The 20,039-nt window shown below is 48.9% G+C and overlaps 1 protein-coding gene across 7 annotated transcripts in view; it reads left to right on the top strand.

Moving 5' to 3' along the window:
• Positions 1–20,039, top strand: part of PAX2 (paired box 2) — an 89,346-nt gene that overhangs the window by 12,970 nt on the left and 56,337 nt on the right. For all 7 annotated transcript variants that reach the window (XM_045568608.1, XM_045568612.1, XM_045568613.1 and 4 more), the window contains exons 3-4: positions 971–1,139; positions 1,868–2,065. In XM_045568608.1, coding sequence (XP_045424564.1) covers positions 971–1,139; positions 1,868–2,065 — 367 coding nt within the window. The remainder of the gene's footprint in view (positions 1–970; positions 1,140–1,867; positions 2,066–20,039) is intronic.

Here is a 20,039-nt window from a genome sequence, read left to right as displayed (position 1 = left end):
AGGTCTGCGGGTCAGAGAGATGCGAGCCGGCTTGGACCGGCTACACAGGGTGCCCCTTGAATCCTCAACCCACTGGGGCGGCCGGTGCCATGTAACCTGGGCGAGATGGTGGGCACCCAGCCCGGCGCGGCGCGGCGCGGCAGGCGGGCGAGCCCAAACACCCTGCGATCTCAGCAGCCACCGGCAGCCGCACTGCTCTGGGCCGCCTTGCCGTCTCTGAGCGCAGCAGACTCCGGCCCCTGCCTCTTCCACCTTCCCTCCGCTTTAGACACTAGGGAGATGAGGAGAAATATGGCCCGACCTAAAGATAAAAATCATAAAGGAAATAAAAATTCCCAATTCAAAACAAAACAAAAACACAAGGAAAGAAAATTTCCGATTAAAAATAAATACAAGGATAGAGAGAGCAAAGGTGTGCGTGTGTCAGGGATTTAGCCCTCTCTGTGCTCCGGGTTCTGATGAAGAGTCAACCGGGCCCCAACCGCTCCCGCACCCCAAAATCATCGCCTCCAAGCCCTCACAGACACCAAGTCCCCCTTTGCCTGCGGCGCAGGCGGGATCCCGCTGGGCACTAGCTCGTCCTCTGCCCGGCCCTTCCTCTCCTCGCTTTCCTACATTCTCTCCCGCTGGCATTAATTCCTCTTTGCTGTTTTTCTCTCCCTGTCCCCTCTTTTCTTTCGCTCGGCTTCTCCATTCCTTCCCTCACTTTCTACCTTGCGTCGCACTGGTCTGAGTCGCGTTCTTGCCCGGCCCTCCGCTCAGCCACTGCGCTTCTGCGTCTCCAGAGCCCCGCGGGTTCCAATCCCCAGTTCTTGGCGTTGTGGTGGGGACCACCACCTATCTCTTCGAGTTCGGGAATGTGCACTTCGTCCCTGCCTGCTCCTTTCGCACGTCCCGGGTCGCGGACCCTGACTAATGGCCGGTCCCTGCTGTGTGTGGGGTGTTGTTTTTTTTTCTTGTCTCTCCCCAGCAGGGCACGGGGGTGTGAACCAGCTCGGGGGGGTGTTTGTGAACGGCCGGCCCCTACCCGACGTGGTGAGGCAGCGCATCGTGGAGCTGGCCCACCAGGGTGTGCGGCCCTGTGACATCTCCCGGCAGCTGCGGGTCAGCCACGGCTGTGTCAGCAAAATCCTGGGCAGGTGAGGGCCTCGGAGCTGTCCCGGGAGACGCCCTGCCTCCTTCCCCCGCCAGCCCTGGGTCTCCACCCGAGGACTTGGCTAAAAGTCGAGGACCCCAAGCGGGAGAGGGAGATCCCCAAAGGGACCTGGAGAGCTGCTCCTTTTGGAGCTGGCGCTCAGGTGGTGGCTGCAGGCTCCAGGAAGGAGGGTGGAGCAGGGTCACCCAGTGCCTGCCCTGCTCCAGGGCCCTGGCAGGAGAGCAGCCTGATCCCCTGCTTTTCCAGAAGAGGAGGAATGCCTTTTCTAGCAAGTTAGTGTGGTGGTGAGGGGGGTGGGGGGAAGGTGGAGGAATGGGGTGGGGAGTAGAAAGGGATCCCCAAGAGGAGAAAAAGGGTCTTGGTTCCCATAGGTTCTCTGTGCTCAGTAGGTAAGGACTTGAGGTGGTGCCTCAGCCTTGGTCAAGCCTGGAGACCTCGCAGCTGCTGTTCCTTCTGCTTTTTCCAAATGAAAGGTCGGGCTTTCACTCCCAGGGGTGCCTATGCTGGCTGGTGTGCACCCAGCCCCTGGTGTGGCTGTCTCCTTGGAGGGAGCATCCCCCTTGTCCTCCTCATCCTCCACAAGACACTGGGCCTTTTCCCTCTGCGCCGATGCCTCGGGCGGGAGAGTGGCTCAGCAGCTCCGGAGCCTGCAGCCCCCCTGCCCCTGCCGCCACCCACTTCTTGCTGACCCTGCTGGCCTTCCTGGGGCAGGTACTACGAGACTGGCAGCATCAAGCCTGGTGTGATCGGCGGCTCCAAGCCCAAAGTGGCAACGCCCAAAGTAGTGGACAAGATTGCTGAATACAAGAGACAGAATCCAACTATGTTCGCATGGGAGATCCGAGACCGGCTCCTGGCTGAGGGCATCTGCGACAATGACACAGTGCCCAGCGTCTCTTCCATCAACAGGTGAGTAAGCCACCCGGGCCTGTAGAGTGGGATTCCAGATCCTGGCTTCTGCCCATAGAGGCACCCCACTGCACCTCCTCTCTGCTCTTTGTCCCCCTTTGCCCTCTCTCCCTACTCCCAGCCTGAAGTCCTTTGGGCAGGGAGAGGGGACCTGGGAGGCAAAATGATAGACAGACAGGGCTGTCTCCGGTTCAGGGCATTCCCTGCCAGGCTTCTCCCGCCGGTGTCCTGGAAATGAATCCAAGTGTTTGTGGTAATTAAGACTCCAAGATTACGCGCCTCGGGATCTAGAGACAATCACAGCCTGCAGCCTGAGCCTTTAAAATGACCAGTGTCTATTCATCGCCTCCAAACAGACTTCCCTTTCTAAAGACATGCTCCCTTCCCCAGGGGAAGCTTCCTGTCCTGGCTCCCTCACCCTCCCTGCCAACTCCCACAAAATTTGCCTCCCAGGAGCCCAGGTCTTGCTAGCCAGCTCCACACAAATTTCCAGCCTACAAACACTGGTGTCCAGGCCTGCAGAGCAAATGTCTACTACCAGCCAGCAACTGGCAGGGAGTAGAGGAGCTGGACAAAGATTAGGGTGCTAGACAGCAAGGGAGAACTCTAGACCTTGAGACTGAACCTTGGGAGATGCCCTCAGCCACCTAGAGTGCCAGGCTGAAGTCTTTGCACTAATGACAGGCTCAGGCACATGGAGACACAGGCCACAGTTAGCTCAATGTATAGGGTAGTTAGGTCTCCTAGTCTCCAAACCGCCCCAGTGTGCTCTCTGGTAGACCACATGTGCACACTCTATGCACGTAAACCCCAATGAATGTGCCAATGTGCCTACCTGTGGTAGCTACAGAACATACGAACAGTGGTTGGGCCCAGGAACCCAGGCTGGGGAAAGAGATTGCAGACCTATACAACCTGAAAATTGTACATAGAGACCCCGCACAAGTCACACATCAGTCAGAAGCAAGTCCCAGATAGCCTTGGGCCCCCCATTTTAAGATATCCCCAGATGAAAAGAGGGCTAAGGTTTCATGCCCTTGTTAGCATTTCTACTCTTCATAGGTTCATTATCAGGACAACTAATAATTCAGATGGTGCCTTATACTGAAACAGGCATCACGTATAAAGAGGTTTTTTTTAATATTTTGCAAATGATATGGAATTATCCCAAATCATCCTGAAAACAGCAGGTAAAATTAGCTGGTAGAATGTACCTTGGCTAAAGAAGATTCCCTCTGCCACACTCGTGCTGTAACGTACTGCGAGGCGACCCCAGAAATTATCCCAGTGTGTGCCATCTGTATTAAAATGGTTATTCAGTTATGAACAGGGTAACATAATACTGATCAGCTAATTATACACCCTCCGAAAACCCTCCAGCTCCCTGGGCCTGGCTCAGCCAGGTATTGAAAGCATAGTGATTTGACATTCAGATACCTTCCAAAGGAGCTGGAGAAAGATGCTGGTTGGTTTGGGAGAGGAATAAGTCCTTTGCATTTAAAAGCCAGGAGAGGAGGCTGGGGAAGCTTGGGGCTGAGGCTGGAGTGGCAGTTATGAGGGGAAGGGGACAAAGCATTGTTTTCTGAGCCATCAAGGGGCTCAGCCTCTTGGCTGACTGCTGGTCCTAGGAACAATTGGAACTGAGGTCTTGGGCAGAGAAGAGTCGGGGCCAAGGGTGGCCCTACTGAGGACTGGGTAGTGGTGTTCTGGAGAACATTTAAGAGAAATGCTTGTTGTCAGTGATAGGATTTTCAAGTAATTGGAGGAACCCAATACATGTAGGGTTTTAGGTAATTTGTTTCTCTTGAATGGGATAGAGGAGTAGAGTGATAAGACAGACGTGGTGGTGGCCCTGTCCCTCCTCCCCTCAACAAATACCCCTCACTGGCTGAGATGATTTTGGAAGCTGGCTTAGGCACAAGTTTGGGATTGCTTTTATCCAGAAAGGCCACGGAGTGCAGGGGACAGGTGACCCCAGGATCAAGCTCCAGAGGCCTTGAGGTACACTCACCAGAATTGGGACCAAAGTAGACAAGGGAGCCGCAAGTGAGATGAGAGTGGGAAAGAATGGCCTCAGCTTGACAGCGCTGGCAGCTGCAGAATACGCCCAGCACGGAGGTCTGCCACCTGAGGGGCACAGAGGCTTCCTTCGGGTGTGGAGAAATGGCCATCTGTGGGCAGGTGTTGCTGGAGATGGAGAGGGAGTGGGAGGAGAAGGACTGAGGCCACCAGCAGTGTGGGCAACCAGCCCTGGGTCCGCAGTTAGACTTCCCAGCTTACTTTGTCAACAAGGTGCATCCAGTTTCTTCCCAGTTTTGCTTTGGGCCAGCATCCTCCCATGGTTCATATTTTGGAAAGAATTCTGGGGGCCAGGGGAGTGCATGTGGGCACCACACCCTTAGCTTCATTCCTGTAGGTGCTTTGCTCTGAAGAGGGAAGGTTTAGCTGAGATGTGTTGTTTTCACCCTAAAGCCTGATAAAGACAGGATATTTCTGCTGTTGCTGGTTATGTCAGAACTTTGCCTCTTCTCTGTTTTGAGAATTCTCACTCACTGTAGGAAGAGCCTGGAGATTTTCCTCTGTGCAGAAAGTGTGGTGCATCGGGGAGCGGGTGGTCCTTGAGTTGAGAGCTTTATTGCTGGTGAGGTACCCACTTGTGTTGAGTACTTTGTAACAGTTATGAGTAAGGATGTGCAGGAGCCGGTGGTTGGCAGGGAAGGAAGTCCACACATGCTCACCCACCTGAGCCAAAGGTTTTTCATCTTCTCCTCCCCAAAACAGATGCTGTCGCCACACTTGAAATATGTTGTTATGGTTATAAACTAAATTGCTTTTCATGCTTTAAAAATGGTTTTGGCATTCTCTGATCCTGTCGCGATAAAGGCTTGGCCGTCCAACCTGCATTCTCTATTAGCAAATCCTTCTAGACGTGCCTCTCTGAACCAAAGGACTGGGTCAGGAAGACCTCCCCACTCCCAGAGACCGCTGTCAAAAATCCCCGAGGATTGACTGGGTTGCTTAATATGTGGAATTTATCTGAATCTTTCTAAATATTGGTTAACTGATTGCAGAGCACGGAGTTGGCAACTCTTCAGCTTGTACACTGCTGCTGTAGAGAGTGGGTGTTTATAAACAGGTGACTCTAGATGGAAACTTGGTGTGGGAAATGGCCTGGAGGGGGAAGAGGTGGAGGGAGATCCATGCTACTGAAAGGGGAAAAAGTCACCTGGTTACACCACTGAGCAACTGACTAGGCAGGAAGGATTTTCCTGATTATATGCCAAAGTCTTCTGGTTTGGCTGGTGCTCTGGGCAGGAAATAGAGCTCCTCTGAAAGAACAAGCACAAACCGCAGATAGAGTCTAGGGAAACTGAAGATCCCCTGAGGGTGCTCTCTTGGAATGAGGTGACAAAAAGGGCATCACCTTCTACTTTTTCAGCCTGACCGACATTCTTTGGGGTCAGGGCCACTCCTCATTCCTAGATCTTTGGAGTGGACTCTGCCAGAGTCAACTGCGCACTGACCACCCACTATTCACACTCGCTCTTAGCCTGTTGGCTCTAAGTGAGCACAGTCATTCTCCTAGCAGTGGCAACGCTGGCTTCAAGAAGGCTATAATCCCAGCACTGCGGTAAAGAATTTCATCCTGTGCTATTTGAGTGTCCCCTTTGTGTCATTCTGGGGTCTTTGTCAGAGGTCTGGCAGTGGGGTGACAGTGGTCTACCAGTTGTTCTTTCAAAGACCCAAAAAATCTGGGAGCTGCTCATCCTAACCAAGAGAATGTTGAAGACATGTTCAGGGCTGAGGTCTGCTTGTCCCTCTCAGAACATTGCATATTTGACTCTGGGACCTGGCTTGGCATGAAGCTGGGCCAGAGGGGCGGCATTGTCTGCCACATCTCCATACCCTTGCAGCTGTTTGGTGGTCAGGCTGTTGGTCTCGTGGCAAAGAGCCAGGGCAAGTTGGAGAGTTAAAAAGACTTCTACCCACACAGGAATGAGAAAAATAAGGACAGAGAATTTGCGTTCTGCGGCCCTGAGCCTAGCAGACTGAGCTCACAAATAGCAGACAAACAAGCCAGTTTCTGTCTGAAAAGCCTTGCTCACTTGTCCTTCTTGTCCTTCCCCAGATAGTCTCCTGTTGTAGAAGTTGCCCATCATTATAATAACATGTGAAATAGGCATGGCAGTTAGTAGTCTTAGTCCTTACAATGGGCTAGAGTTGTCTTCCTGAAAAGTTCAATTTTGTTTCCTTGGTTATTTTATTTTTATTTATTTTTGAGATGGAGTCCTGCTCTGTTGCCCTGGCTACAGTGCAGTGGGGTCATCATAGCTCACTGCAACCTCAAACTCCTGGGCTCAAGCGATCCTACTGCCTCAGCTTCCCCGGTAGCTGGGACTACAGGTGCACACCATAACCCCTGGCTAATTTTTTCTATTTTTGGTAGAGATGAGGGTCTTGCTGTTGCTCATGCTGGTCTCGAACTCTTGAGCTCAAGTGATCCTACTGCCGTAGCCACCCAGAGTGCTAGGATTACAGGTGTGAGCCACAGCGTGTCTAGCCCCTCAGTTACTTCAGACTGGTCTTCTTGGCTGGCAGTCCTGTTAGTCTGACTGTCTCCCTGTTGGCTCGTTCTGCAGGTGTTCAGGCCAGAAAATGGCTTTCAGGTGAGAGCAATGGCTGGTTGCCCTGAGTTCTTACCTCAGCTGGAAACTCTTAAGAGGGGGCAGACAGGAGGGATTGGGCCTAACAACAGCTCCAGGTGGGTTTTGGAGGACGATGCAAAGAAGAAAAGAGAAGGAAAACCCTAAATAAATAAATAAATTGTGTCCCAACTGTTCTGAGAACTCAATAAAACAATCACATCAAATATGAAGAGGCATAAATCTTGTGTCTGCACAGGTAACCTACTCAATTGCTTTTATTATTGCTCAGGCTGCCTCCATTTATTACCGTCCATGGCCTGGGCAAAGGAGGCTGCATGGAGGGTGGTCTCCAGTGCAATCCTACACCCCGAGAGGCAACAATCAGCCCATACAGCGAGGGATTTCGATGGGAGCCCAGGAAGGGCCCATCTGTCTGCATGAAAACCAATCAATAACTCTGTAACCAGAGCCCTTGTCACAGGGAAATGGACAACACAACAGTTCAATAGAGGGGCCACAGGGGGAATTAGCTAAGTGGAGATGGGACCAGGCAGGAGCAGCCCTTGGAGAAGGGAAACAGGGGTACCTGAAAAAGGGGAGATTGGGAGGGGAGGGGGACATGGCAGGGGAGAACAGTAGCTTTGCATGCATATTAGCATAAGGAGGGGGCTATTGTGCAAAAGCAGACTCAGGGAATGAGAGGGAACGTTGGAAGTTAGGGTGGTAGGGAACATGTATTTTGGAAGGCATTTAGAGAATGGGCTTGTTCTGGTACAAGGGGATAGTGTGAGTGTTTATAATGGTATGATGGTATGTGCTTGTGGACTAGAATATTTACTACAGCTTCTAGAGCAAGAGGAGCAATGGTGGTAACTGGTGTAACTGGTGTGGAAGATTAATTGCACCCCCCAACACCTGCACTCTGAAGAGGGGGCTCCCTATGAGCCCACATCGGATGGGGGTCCTGCTTCCCAGTCTTCTCAGCCCAACTGATACAGGAACACCTTAAACCAGGAGCCCCATTGTCTGCTCCCAGCTTCCTAGGGCTCCAGCCTTAGCTAATTTGCAACTTTGCCTCTTAATGCTCAGGTCTGTCCTTAGACCTTCCTTGTTTCTCCCTGGAGTTGGAATTCTATTTTTTTTTTTTTTTTGAGACAGAGTCTCACTCTGTTGCCTGGGCTAGAGCGCCGTGGCATCAGCCTGGCTCACAGCAACCTCAAACTCCTGGGCTCAAGTGATCCTCCTGCCTCAGCCTCCCCAGTACCTGGGACTACAGGCATGTGACACCATGCCTGGCTAATTTTTTCTATTTTTAGTTGCCCAGCTAATTTCTTTCTATTTTTAGTAGAGACGGGGTCTCGCTCTTGCTGAGGCTGGTCTCAAACTCCTGAGCTCAAGCAATCCTCCCACCTCGGCCTTCCAGAGTGCTAGGATTATAGGCGTGAGCTACCACACCTGGCCTGGAATTCTCATATTAAAAGGAAAATGTATACAAATGGTCCCCAAGTTATGATGATTCAACTTGAAATTTTTTGACTTTACAATGTGCAAAAACGATACGCATTCAGTAGAAATTGTACTTCAAGTACTCATATGCCCGTTCTATTTTTCACTTTCAGCACAATATTCAATAAATTACATGAGATATGCAACACTTTATTATAAAATAGGCTTTGTGTTAGATGACTTTGCCCAACTATAGGCTAATGTAAGTGTTCTGAGCATGTTTAAGCTAGGCGAGGCTAAGCTATGATGTTCCATAGTTAGACTCATTAAGTGCATTTTCAACTTAGGTATTTTCAATATACGGGGTTTATTGGGACATAACGCTATCGTAAGTCAAGGAGCATCTGTACTGGAAAGAATTCCTTTTTCACTACCTGTTCTTTAAAGAAATACAGCATAAAGGGTGCTCATCTGACCTGCCAATTCTCTGAATCCCTGCTGTTTCTTCTTATAACCACCCCATCCCTCCAAGCCAGGTGTTCGGAGCTCAGATTCTCACAGGGGAAGCAGCTGCAGGTGCAGCTATGCCCAGTGCAGCTTCCATAGCCATGTGGGTGAGTCTAGAGGAGGGGGAAGGGCTCCTGAGACCTGAGGAGTGGGAAATAGTGTCTCACAACCAATGCCCAAATAGCAAGTGAAATATTAGACAGGTGAAAAGTTAAATCACCTTGGGTTTATCTATCTTCCACTGAACTGCTGGGTTCAGATAGTTTCCTCATGTTGAACAGGTTATTTGTTTTGGTGCTAGAAAGGTGCAGCTTGAATATATTCATGATGGTTTATAGGTATAGAGGTTGACGTTTTCTGTGTGCTGATTTGTGTGTGTGTGTGTGTGTGTGTGTGTGTGTGTGTGTGTGCGCCTACCTGTGTCTACTCTTAGAGCTCTCAGGCCAAGAGGAGGAAAGAGAGGAAGTCCCACAGGATGTGACCTGAAGTCATGGACAAAGGCTGGACGTCTTGTACTTGGGCTGTGAGATCAATCATTGAAGCAGTCACTGGCCTTTGGGTGAGGAGACAGCAGTAGCAGTGTGTGGCTGAAGATTTCTCATTTTGTAATTTAGGCAAATAGGAGCCAGATTTTCCTTCAATTATTTGCATTTTATTAGTAACACTCTGTAGTTCAGTTAGCCCCAAATTAGAGGGGCTTTGCCGCAGCAATGCCACCTTTATTATGGAAAGCCATGTGACCAGCTGTCCATCCTCGCTTTGACACTTGAGTCCCAGCCCAGTTGGAGGGGCTAGTTAGGGACCAACTGCATAAGTAACCAAGAAAATGCCCTTCCCGGCACACTGCTTCCTCCAGAGCTGCGATCCAGTGACTCACAAACCAGGTCCGCCAGGAGGAGGTAGGGCAGCAGCACTGGGACAGTGTGGGGCAGGCCTCTCCTCAGGGCCAAGCCCCAGGCCAGCCTTCAAGACCTTCCTCAATAATCCAGGTGCCAGGGACGTAAGAAGGGGCTCACTGGGTGTGGAAAATGCATAGCTGGCCTCTGGAGCAGGCTTGGAGTCCAGACGAGCACGATGGCACAGGCAGATGCCTGGGGCCTCCTGAGGGGGGCACAGGGAGCCCTTAGGGGTGTGGGAAGTGAGGGGAAAATGGCCCGGCCCTGGAGGAAGAGCAGGCCCCTGTGCACTGGGAACTCTCAGGTAAGAGAGGAAGGCATGTCGGAGGGAGGGAGACAGGAGAGGCTATAAAGCCAGGCTTCTCTCCATCCTCAACAACCGCCAGAGCAACTGGCTCTTTCTTTTGTTTATTGAGAGATAATATGATGAAAAGATATTTTGTATTTTCATAAAGAGAGGAGAGAGAGGAGAGGCTGGGAGTCAGGTGGCTCCTATTCTAGCAAGGTTCAGGCTTATGGTAGGGATGTGGGGGAAAGGAAAGGAGTATCCCAAAGTCCAGACTGGCGTTTGCCAAGGGCAGTGATGGAGACAACCCATGGCTACAGGGCTCATGTGCACCAATGTCCTCAGGGCCCCGGCAGGGAGGGTACACCGGAGAGGCTACGGGACATGAGACAAAAGGAGGCAAGAACTAGGCAAATGTAGCTGGAGCACACAGGCCCGGCCTGCAGGCACCAGTGCAGGAAGACTGGAGTTTTAAAAACTCTGTGGTAGCGAAATTAAACATAGCTTTGGGCCTGATTTCAGCCAGTCTACCTAACTGGACATTCTTATCTCTCTGCCTTGGACCACAGCAGTAACATCAGTGCAAGTATGGGACAGGACATTTCCTGAGCCCCTTAGTCCAAAAGCTCCTGGGGAAGGGAGTGGAGGAGAGATTGTGACTCCCTATAACTGGGGGAGGAGAGGGTAAGATGTGGTTGGGGAGGGGACAGAAAGTGAGGGTGAGGACTGGAAGAGGGAGCAGGAGGCCGTGAAGCTGAGAGGTAGAAGGGAGCTGTCTGGGAGCTGCCTTGGCCTGGATGGGCTCATTCGGGACTGGAGCATATGGCCGAGTGCGGGACACAGAACTACAGAGTTTGAGCGGGGGGCTTGGATCTGCTCCTCTGAGCCAGGGGTCTATGGTAGCCCTGCAAGGTCTCGGAGGTGGCTGGAGGGAGCCAAAGATCCAGGCTGCTGGTTGTCCAGGCCAGTGGGGGCCTGAGGAGTGGCCCAGAGGTGGCAAAGGAGAAAAGAGAGGACCAGCCAGGGAGGAGAAAGGTGGGCAGGGTCCGAGAAGAGGGTGGAACAAAGGAAGCAGGATGGGAGGTAAAGTGGCAGGGCCAGAGCTGTGTGGCTCTTTCTGAGAGGGACCCACAGGAGCGTGTGGTATGGCCGTGGCCACCTGCCCCTCGGCACACTGCAAGGCAGGCCGGCAGTGGCTGTGGGGCTGCTGCAATGCAGTTGCTCCAGCCTGGAAGGCTGGAGAGCTAGAGTTGGGGAGAGGCCAAGCAGAACAGAGGGAGCTCCCCCACTCTGGCAGGTTCCAGATTAGAGACCCTTCCACCCAGAGCCCTTGGCCACTTCACTCTGGACTTACTGCTCTGCCTGCCCTCAGTCCTGTCCAAACTGTAGTGATCTCCCTCTGCAGCAACCTGGGAACAGAGCAAGCCGGAGGGCAGGACCAGCAGCTCTTGGCAGGGCTGTGGAGCAGGACAGCAGGCTGGGAGGGAAATTGGAAGCTGGGCATGGCGGTAGCCATGGTGGTGCACACTTGTGGTCCTAGCTACTTGGGAGGCTAAGGCAGGAGAATCACTTGAGCCCAGGAGTTCAACACCAGCCTGGGCAACATAGTGAGACCCCATCTAAAAAAAAAAAAAGAGAGACAGAAATCAGATAGAGGATGGATTGGAGAGGACTGGGAGAGAGAGGAGGGAGTGGGAAGGGAGAACAAAAGTGGCTCCAGAGTTTGAACAAATAGGAGTGAGCTCTGGGAGCAGTTGTCCCTGGCCCTGATGCTGGGGCTGGGGGTGGGGGGGCTTTGCTGGGCCAGCCCAGCTGCCCCGCCCACACTTGGCAGGTAAAGGAAGCTGGAGGACAACCATTCTCGCCTGACAACCATTCTGCCTCTTTTCTTGTGAGCTTTCCTCCTAATTCTAGAGGGCAAGCAGTAGGGCCTGCTTTGGTGTGTTGTCCCAGGAGAAGTTGATTATGTGTTGGGAGGTTCTGTGTGGCTCTGCTTTGGAAAGAGAGTGTGTGCTAGTGGCATCTAGCTAAGCCTGGCATCCATGCCCTTGGAAGCTGTCTAAATGGCCCTGGCATCCCAGGGAACTCTCAAAAGGAGTCAGTCTTGTCAAACTGGGAGCTGGTGGTTTGCTGCTCAGAAGGCTTCTGGCTAAAGGAATTGTTTGGTCCCAGAATGAAAGTCCCTGCCGTCACTTGGATGGCCTATGTGTTTGGGATGTTAGCAAATGTTACCCAGAGAGCCCAGGGTTGAATGGACAGTAGATGTCCTGCTGGGTCAATGAGTGGGGGTCCTGAAAGGTACACAAACGGTGCTGACACATTTGGTCTGTGTGCATGCACGTGTCTTGGGATGCAAACACTTGTGACCAGTGTGCATTTGCACTCCCGGAGGTGAGTGTGTCAAGTTTGTGAAGGCAGGGTTGTGGGTGCACGTAATGTTGCACTAGGAGAACTGGTAGCAGTTGCTTTGTTTGTGTCTGCTGACATCCTCAAAGGGAGCATGTGTTTGGGTAGGAACAAAGGCCAGGATAGTTATCTCCTTTTATCATCTGCAGAGTGCGTGCCTCCCCTCCCTCTCCCCAGTCCCTTACTCTTCTTCCTCTTTCTCCTCCTGCTCATTGTTACCAGGTACTTGGTACTCAGGTTAGCTGGTTTGGGTTAGGAGGCCAATCTCAGTAGACTCTAATTGAGGAGTGAAGAGAATCTGATAAGATAAGGAAGGCCATACTTCCTCTAGGGACCAATAGAGGTTTCATGTTCCCCTCCCTTCACTTCTTCATGGAGCTGACACTCGGGCAGGCAGTGTTCCGACTGTGACTGTCTGGCATCGGGGAGAGCCAGACGGAAGGCAGTATGCCCAGGGTTGGGACTTGGGTTCCTTATTCCTTCACTGTGTTCCTGGGAGGGAAAGCCTAATAGAGTCCAGATAAAAGAGGAAAAAGGGTAACAGAGAGACAGCAGAGACAGGAAGAAAGAAAGAGCCGACGGGATTGACGCTGACTGGCCCCAGCTAAGGTCTGTTTTTTGGTCACAGACATGGACTGTGTTGGGGATGGGGAATCTTTTTTAATTAGGGAAGAGGTTCTGAAGCCTTTTGGCCAGTCTATGGGGCTGAGCACTTAGGTTTCTGCAGACGGTACAACCCTGATCGGGGTCCAGCTCCTCCTGGAAACATCCTCATTCTCGACCCCCTGCTCTCCCACCCAGGACATGCACATTTGCCTCTGCACCACCCTCTCTTCCCTGAACTTGGCTCTGAGGACCAAGAGCCCAGCCTGGAAGGCCATGCAGACTCTGCAGGAGATGACCTCCCAGGATGGGTACAAAAAAGTTGAGAGAAATTCATTTCATGGCCAGTGGCTGCTTAGAAAAGGCGATCCCAGCATACAAATGTGATAAATGTTAACTGAGCATTAATCGCATTAAAGAGGGCCCTATAAACTTTTCATTTCTAATTAAATTCGTCCAGTGATGCTGCCCAAGCGAGTACTCTGGGCCTTTGTTTATGTGGAAAATTAAAATGCAAATACAATGGGATTTATTTCCAGGAGAGGAGTGATAGGCTAGTCCTTCTGGCTACCTGTCTCCAGGCCTGTCAGGCCAAGTAACTGCTTCTTTGGAGGTACTGTCCCCCTTGTGACAGATTGTTATGTGAAGGGAGAGCCAGAGTTCAAGGTCAAGTAGAGGTAGCAATGGGGAGAAAATGTGGAAAGAATTAAAGAGAAGAAAAGCAATAGATGACCCAGGAACACAGGGAGGCATTGTCTTGGTTCCCCACCTGCCCTCTCTACCAACTCGCACCTCTAGACCCCCTAAACCCTACTTGTGAATAATGTCACTGCAAGCCTCCTGTGCAGCTCTGAGATGAAGGGAGTTATAGGGGGTAGATTTGGAGGACGCAGCCCTGCCGGGCATATGTAGGCCTGCTCCTGAAAGAACTAAGTGGCCATCAGCAGGAAAGGCCCAGAGCTTGGATTTATCTCCAGTAGTTTGAGGGTCAGCTACTGTTCATGTCACAGTTTCACCGGGCTCTTCCTGCCAGTGCCAAGCGGCATTGACATGGGGCAGTGGAGCACAAACCAAAGAGGACATTGTGCATGCACGCCTGCACGCACGCAGCCTTCTTCACAGAGGGAGAGCCAGTTGCTCGTAAGAATAAACAAATGTCCGTAGCAAGGAGGCCTTTAGTGCCATGATCCTTTTGATAAAAGTGGTAGCCCTAAATGCTATCGAATGGAACGATCCAAAAAAGTTCCTATTTACGCAAACATAAATTACGTTGAGGGGAGAGAAAGCCTGGGTAAGAAAAATCATTTGGGTATATCACTTAGCGACACTGAAAGATAGCTGTGCTGCTCTATGGATAAGGAAGTTGTAAATAGCATTAAAAAGTAGAGAGGGAAAGGAAAGGGAGATAGGAGGGATGATAAAAGGCAGAGCACTAAATCACAAATAGGGGCACTCGTACAAAGTCACAAACCAGCTTTATGCCAAGCTTTGCAAAATCTACGGCTTGAACTGGCAATACGTGGAGATACTAAGTGCACAGGCACGCAGGCATCCGGAGGGTGTCAGTATGGAGAGGGTGGATTGGTCGTGCCATGGGCAAGCTGCTCTCTGTGCTGGACTCTGGGATTGATCCATCAGCTCTGCTGTGCAGGGATCTGATTGGGTACAGCTCTGTAGACAATCAAGGATACAGCTGTATGAGGTTTTTAAAGGTCTGTAAGCACATGAGTCTCTTGCGAGCTGGATCCACGTTCTAATGTATCTCCAAGGTAGCAACCCATTCCTGGAACGCCGTCTGCTTGACTGGTTTTGTTGAATAGCTACTATCCCTGTCCTCTTTCATCTGTATCATTCTGGGTTATTCTTTTCCTTTTTAGTGTTCACTTATGTCTCTTGGAAATGCATGAGCACTTGCTGACAAACAGGTTAATGACTGTGGCAACTCCCAAATATCTGGATGAAAACTTTGGTCAATCATCTATAAATGTTGTCAATATGGTGTCAAAGACCTGGCGATTTAGAAACGTCCACATAATTGATTGAATTTCTCAGTTTTTATCCAGGCACAGAATCAACACATTGGGAAACACCTGTTTTTGGAGAAAAATATTCCAGGAAACACAGGGTCATGGTTAAAAAGCATCTTTGATACATTGAGTTCTCATTTCTGGCTTGAAGGCTGAGCTGGGCCCTAAGTCAGGTGGAGAGCTGATGGTTAGAGCAGTTAGTATCGGAATGAGTACAGCTGGTGAGCACTTCCCTCCCTTTGAAAGCTGGTCAAGAGGTCAGATCACTCTGTTCAAATAAGCTTATGTTGTCTGTTAGTCCTGGCTTCCAAAGGGAGTCCACATTGCCATCTTAAGGAAGAATATCAGGTTCTTAATAGATACACCCTTTTATTCATTTATTTTTTCATTCATTTGGTCAGAAAACCCTTGCTACATACCTACTATGTGCCAGGCAAGTCACATGAAACTATGTGGCATAGTGCAAGGGCTCTGTGGAGGCACTGCTATCATGTGAAGCTAGCTTCCCTCCTCCTTGCTACAGGGATATTATGGGTCAATTTCATATTCTCTCTGAACCTTAGTTTCCTCACTCGTGTAATATGGGGATAATCACGTAGCACTCTCATAGGTTCTTGTGAGGGTGAAATAAACTAATCCACATGAACCTGCTTAGAATTGCACCTGGCAAGTATTAAGCGTTCAATAAATGCTAGTTATTACTGAAATAGTAATCATTCAGTCTGTATTTCTTGTTATGTGTCAATGTCAATGTGTGTGCATTCTGGTTTGTGTATGTACAAACACTGAAATCTTTTGAAATAAAAAAAGCTTGAAGAGCCAAAAGCATATTTTGTGAACAGTATTGTGTATCATGAATGCCAGTGAGAATTATGGTCCCGTGTAAGCCCAGCTGGATTTAGGAAGAGGGCCTGCTCAGTGTATTTCCAGGAAAAACAAAAACCCTGTATGACTCAGTTATCTGACCATTCAACAGAATTAGTCAGATAATTGCACCCTTTGTCCACTTTGTTTGAGAGCCCAGCCTCTGTGGTTTTGTGTGTGCATGTGTGTGTGTGTGTGTGTGTGTGTGTGTGTCTGTACTTTGTATAACCTCATACCCCTTCTCTGGGATGAGCCTGCTATTGCTTGAGGAGTTGAAGGTTGGCATTTTCTGGGCTTCATGGCATTTTCGTGGTTGTGGTGCTTTGCATTTTGTAGTTTTTTTTTTTTTTAAGAAAAAACTGAAATGGTAGGGAAAAAAATCTTTATTTGATGTGTTTGAAGGGATCCTCTGATTCTTAAATGTCATGGAAAGGAGAGGAAAGGAAGGTAAACAGGAAGAGGAGGGGAGGAGAGGAGAGAAAATGGAGATAAGACAAAGGAGAAGAAAGGGGAGAGGGGGAAGTGAGCAAATATTTGGCAAATTCAAACCAAATCTGTCTACTATTGTCTGGCATGTCTGTATATTCCAGGGAAGCATGGGAGTTTGACAGTTGTTGCAGTTATTTCTATTGCTAAGAGGTCAAAGATTTAAAAAAAATTTCAGGAAAAAAATTTACTTTGGGTTTAATTTATTTGTGCAATGGTTCAAAGTAACTGAATAACTGCAAATTCTTCCATTTATTCTTTGCCTGACAACAGCAAAGATGAAAACCAAAGTTTCCCAAACTCACCTCACAATGATGTGTTTCCTATCTCTGTGGGAAGTCCCAAGGAATGAGGCCAAAATGCAATCCCATTCTTGCCTGAGCTTCTCCCTGACCCTTTGGCTTAGTCGGGTAACCAAGTTCAACTCCATGAACTTCTCTAAGATCCACACCTAAATGCTCTCACATCACTTACATGCTACCTTGCATACCCCTCTCTCAGTTCTCAGATTTAATACCTAGCTTCCACTATTCCTCATTTATACCTATTAGCTAGTAAATGTCCTGATTTTTTTAAATTAGAAAGTTAATTTTTTAAATGAGCTAAATTTGAATCTTAAGAGCTCAATTATCCTTAAATTTTTTAGTAAGTATAAAACATATTGAGGGCTGCCACCTTCTTTTCTGCCTCTTCATCACTGCAGGGCTGGATGCTGCCCCCTGTGTGGAGGTGGGCAGTGGTGAGCTCTATCAACCCAGCCCCTGCCACTGCCCAAATGGGCCAGAAGGCCAAGGAGAGAACTACCCTCTGCCTCTGTGCCATCTGACTGCAGTTTTTGCACATCTCTGCTCAAAACACACACACGCCTTGATTTATCGCAGGACTTTATATACGTTAGCACACATGTATACATGTTTGTACATGTGCACAGGCCGATCTTATGACTGCTTTACTCAGTAAGCCCTTATAGTCATCATCATAATAATAGCCAATAAGTGTTTACTGCAGTAGGATTGTTACACACATGTTACATGTATTAATTGATTTAAGCATCATAACCACATAGGACATTGTAGGATTGTTTATGGATGAAGTAACTGGAGTACAGGGAAGTTAAATAACTTGGTCATGGTTAAGACTAAGTAGCACAACTAGGATTTGAACCCGTGAAGTACTGGCTCTAAAACCCATGTGATTATCCACTATGCCATACTTCATATGTACTTTGGATCAAAGGAAGTGCAGTGTGGGTAACCTCTTGGGGAACTCTGTAATTTGCAGTCTCACACCCAGCTATTTATTCATGCATTTACTTGCAAGCTCAGAACAAGGACCTGCTCCCCAGTAGATGGTCATGCATAGTACGTGTCTCTGTACTGTTCCATGGTGTGTGTCCCTCAGTGCAGGCCACTGCTGAGCCACGTCATCTGGGGATACTAGAAAGGAAGATGATGCTAATGGCTGGGCCACAGAGTGGAGCAGAATGGGGATTCTTGGAACTAGAGTTCCTGTTGCTATTCCCAGTGGGACTGGGAAGTTTACTGCCATCCATCCTCCTCCAGCCCCAGCACGGATCTAGACTCAACAAGCATAGGGTTTGGCCCAGGGGCTTAACTCTCCAAATCAGGCAGATGCAGGGAGGTTGGCACCAGGACCTGCGCGAGTCTGGTGAAGCCAGTACTGTTCAGTGGAGAAGGGGCAGCTTGCTTCCAAGAGGGCTAGAACTGTATATTTAATAATCAAAAAGAGATTTGTCCTGCATCTCTAGAATCTTCCTTCTGAAAAGCAGCAGTGCAAATGACTGGCCCAGCATAAGCTTAAAAAGCTAAAGGATGGGCCCTCTCACCCACCACACCAAGAAGGCAATTAAAGCAATTACCGAATCATACACCACCACCCAGATCCAACATCATTACTCAACCCACATCACCAAGGAGACACCCATTAACCTAATCTCTGAGACATACATTAGGGAAAAAAAGATGCTGATATGATCAATGAACATAATAATTCAAAGCAGAGACACACACGCTGCCACCAAACAATACTCAAATTCCTCTAACTCAGTGTTACACAAAGTGCAGTCACCTTGATACAATACCACAAAACACCAAGTAACAAACCTTAAGCCAGCTGCCGGCATGTGTGGACACAATGCAATACATGGTAACACACAGCACAATTCAAGCTTTCCATCCCATGGGCACACTCACACACAAAGGCCAAAATCATGTGGCCACTTGAGCGATAGTAAACATTGGTCAGACGCACACAGAGATAGAGTCAGTGGTGCAGCATTCAACCCTTCTGCACACCCAGCAGAAAATGGTCACAGCTGCAGTCCTCCCAAGCACAGTGCAGCCTGCCAGAAAGCAGCAGCACCATCCCATTTCTCCAGCAGGTGGATGTGTCCAGACCATCACCTCCAATAAGGCCTCCGGGCTCTCATTGCTAGTAAGAGAGTAAACTGTCCCCTGAGCCTGCTTCCGGAGACAGGACAATTCAGTTCTATCCTGGCTGGGGTTTAATAAGACTTTGCTGTTTCTGAGAATGACAGAGCACCAGGGGTGGAGGGAAAGGCAGAGGGGGGAGCTCTACAAGCTGGGTGCCGGAATTCCCCTTCCTCTGCTGAGCCCTGCCTTCTGTGGCCATTCCAGAGCCAGAGCCCTCTTGCTGGGTGTTCACTGAGTATTGATTCAGTCTGCAAGCAATTTTAATATTTCTTCAGGGACTTTCCAGCAACAGCACAAGTCATTAATTCACCCTCCCAAATTGCTTATTCAATAGCAGGAACATGGCTCCTGAATAAAGTCCCAGAATTTATGTGACTCGCACGAGTCAGGAGGTCAAACAACTGTTATGGAGCGAAGTTAAAAATCCAAATAAAATATTGACACTTTTTTGGGGAGGGGGAAGGAGGGAAGCAAAGGTATTTAAAATAGGTTTTTGTTGCAATGCCCCCAGGATAAAGAATGGAAGGAGACTGAAGACAAGTTGGAGTTTATAAAATCAATGGAATTTATTGCATATCTACTTGGCATTTAATAATTCTCTCATTTCCACATCCCCCCACCCCCACCCCATGCTGGCTTCAGACCGAGAGATACACAGGTATACAAACGCACATTTATGCACATCAATACTGGAGCATGGACCATATAAAAACACAATTGTGATTTGAGAATCTCAAACACCCTGGGAAGGGAACAATGATGGTTGTGGAGTCTTACTGTGGCTTATATATTTGACAGAAAGCGGCATAACTTGGCAGATGTTCATGAAGTAGGTTTTGATAAATATATCCACTATTATAAATCTTGGATCAATGCATTGAGGCAGACATGAATATAAAGATACACTAATCAGAGAAACAGTTTCTCAAAAACAGAAACAGAAACATATTTATGAGTAGTATCATCATGCAATCAGGTACATGATTTGGAAATTAGATAGATGAAAAGAATTGAGATAATCTGACCCCAAAACCTACCGATGCATATAAAATACACTGAAACCTATAGATACTTACTCTAAAATTGTGGTTCGTTCATAACACAGACGTAATGCTTATCAAATACAACTACGTCACATGTACAAGGAAGGATAAGCATGTTTAGAATCATAGCCACGTGAAATCTCTGTTAATTGTCTACATATACATTCACTCAGTTGTCCAAATCATGGATGTGAAAAGACTGAAAGAAAAATTTGTTCATGTCCAAATAGTTAATATACACAATGAAATATCAATATACAAAATTTCCAGAAGATGTTGTATGGTTCAGCCTACAGACATTGAAGTTACAG

Source organism: Lemur catta, chromosome 14 (genome assembly GCF_020740605.2).
Source record: "Lemur catta isolate mLemCat1 chromosome 14, mLemCat1.pri, whole genome shotgun sequence".
In the NCBI taxonomy this organism is placed as follows: domain Eukaryota; kingdom Metazoa; phylum Chordata; class Mammalia; order Primates; family Lemuridae; genus Lemur; species Lemur catta.
This window is presented reverse-complemented; position numbering and strand designations above follow the sequence as displayed.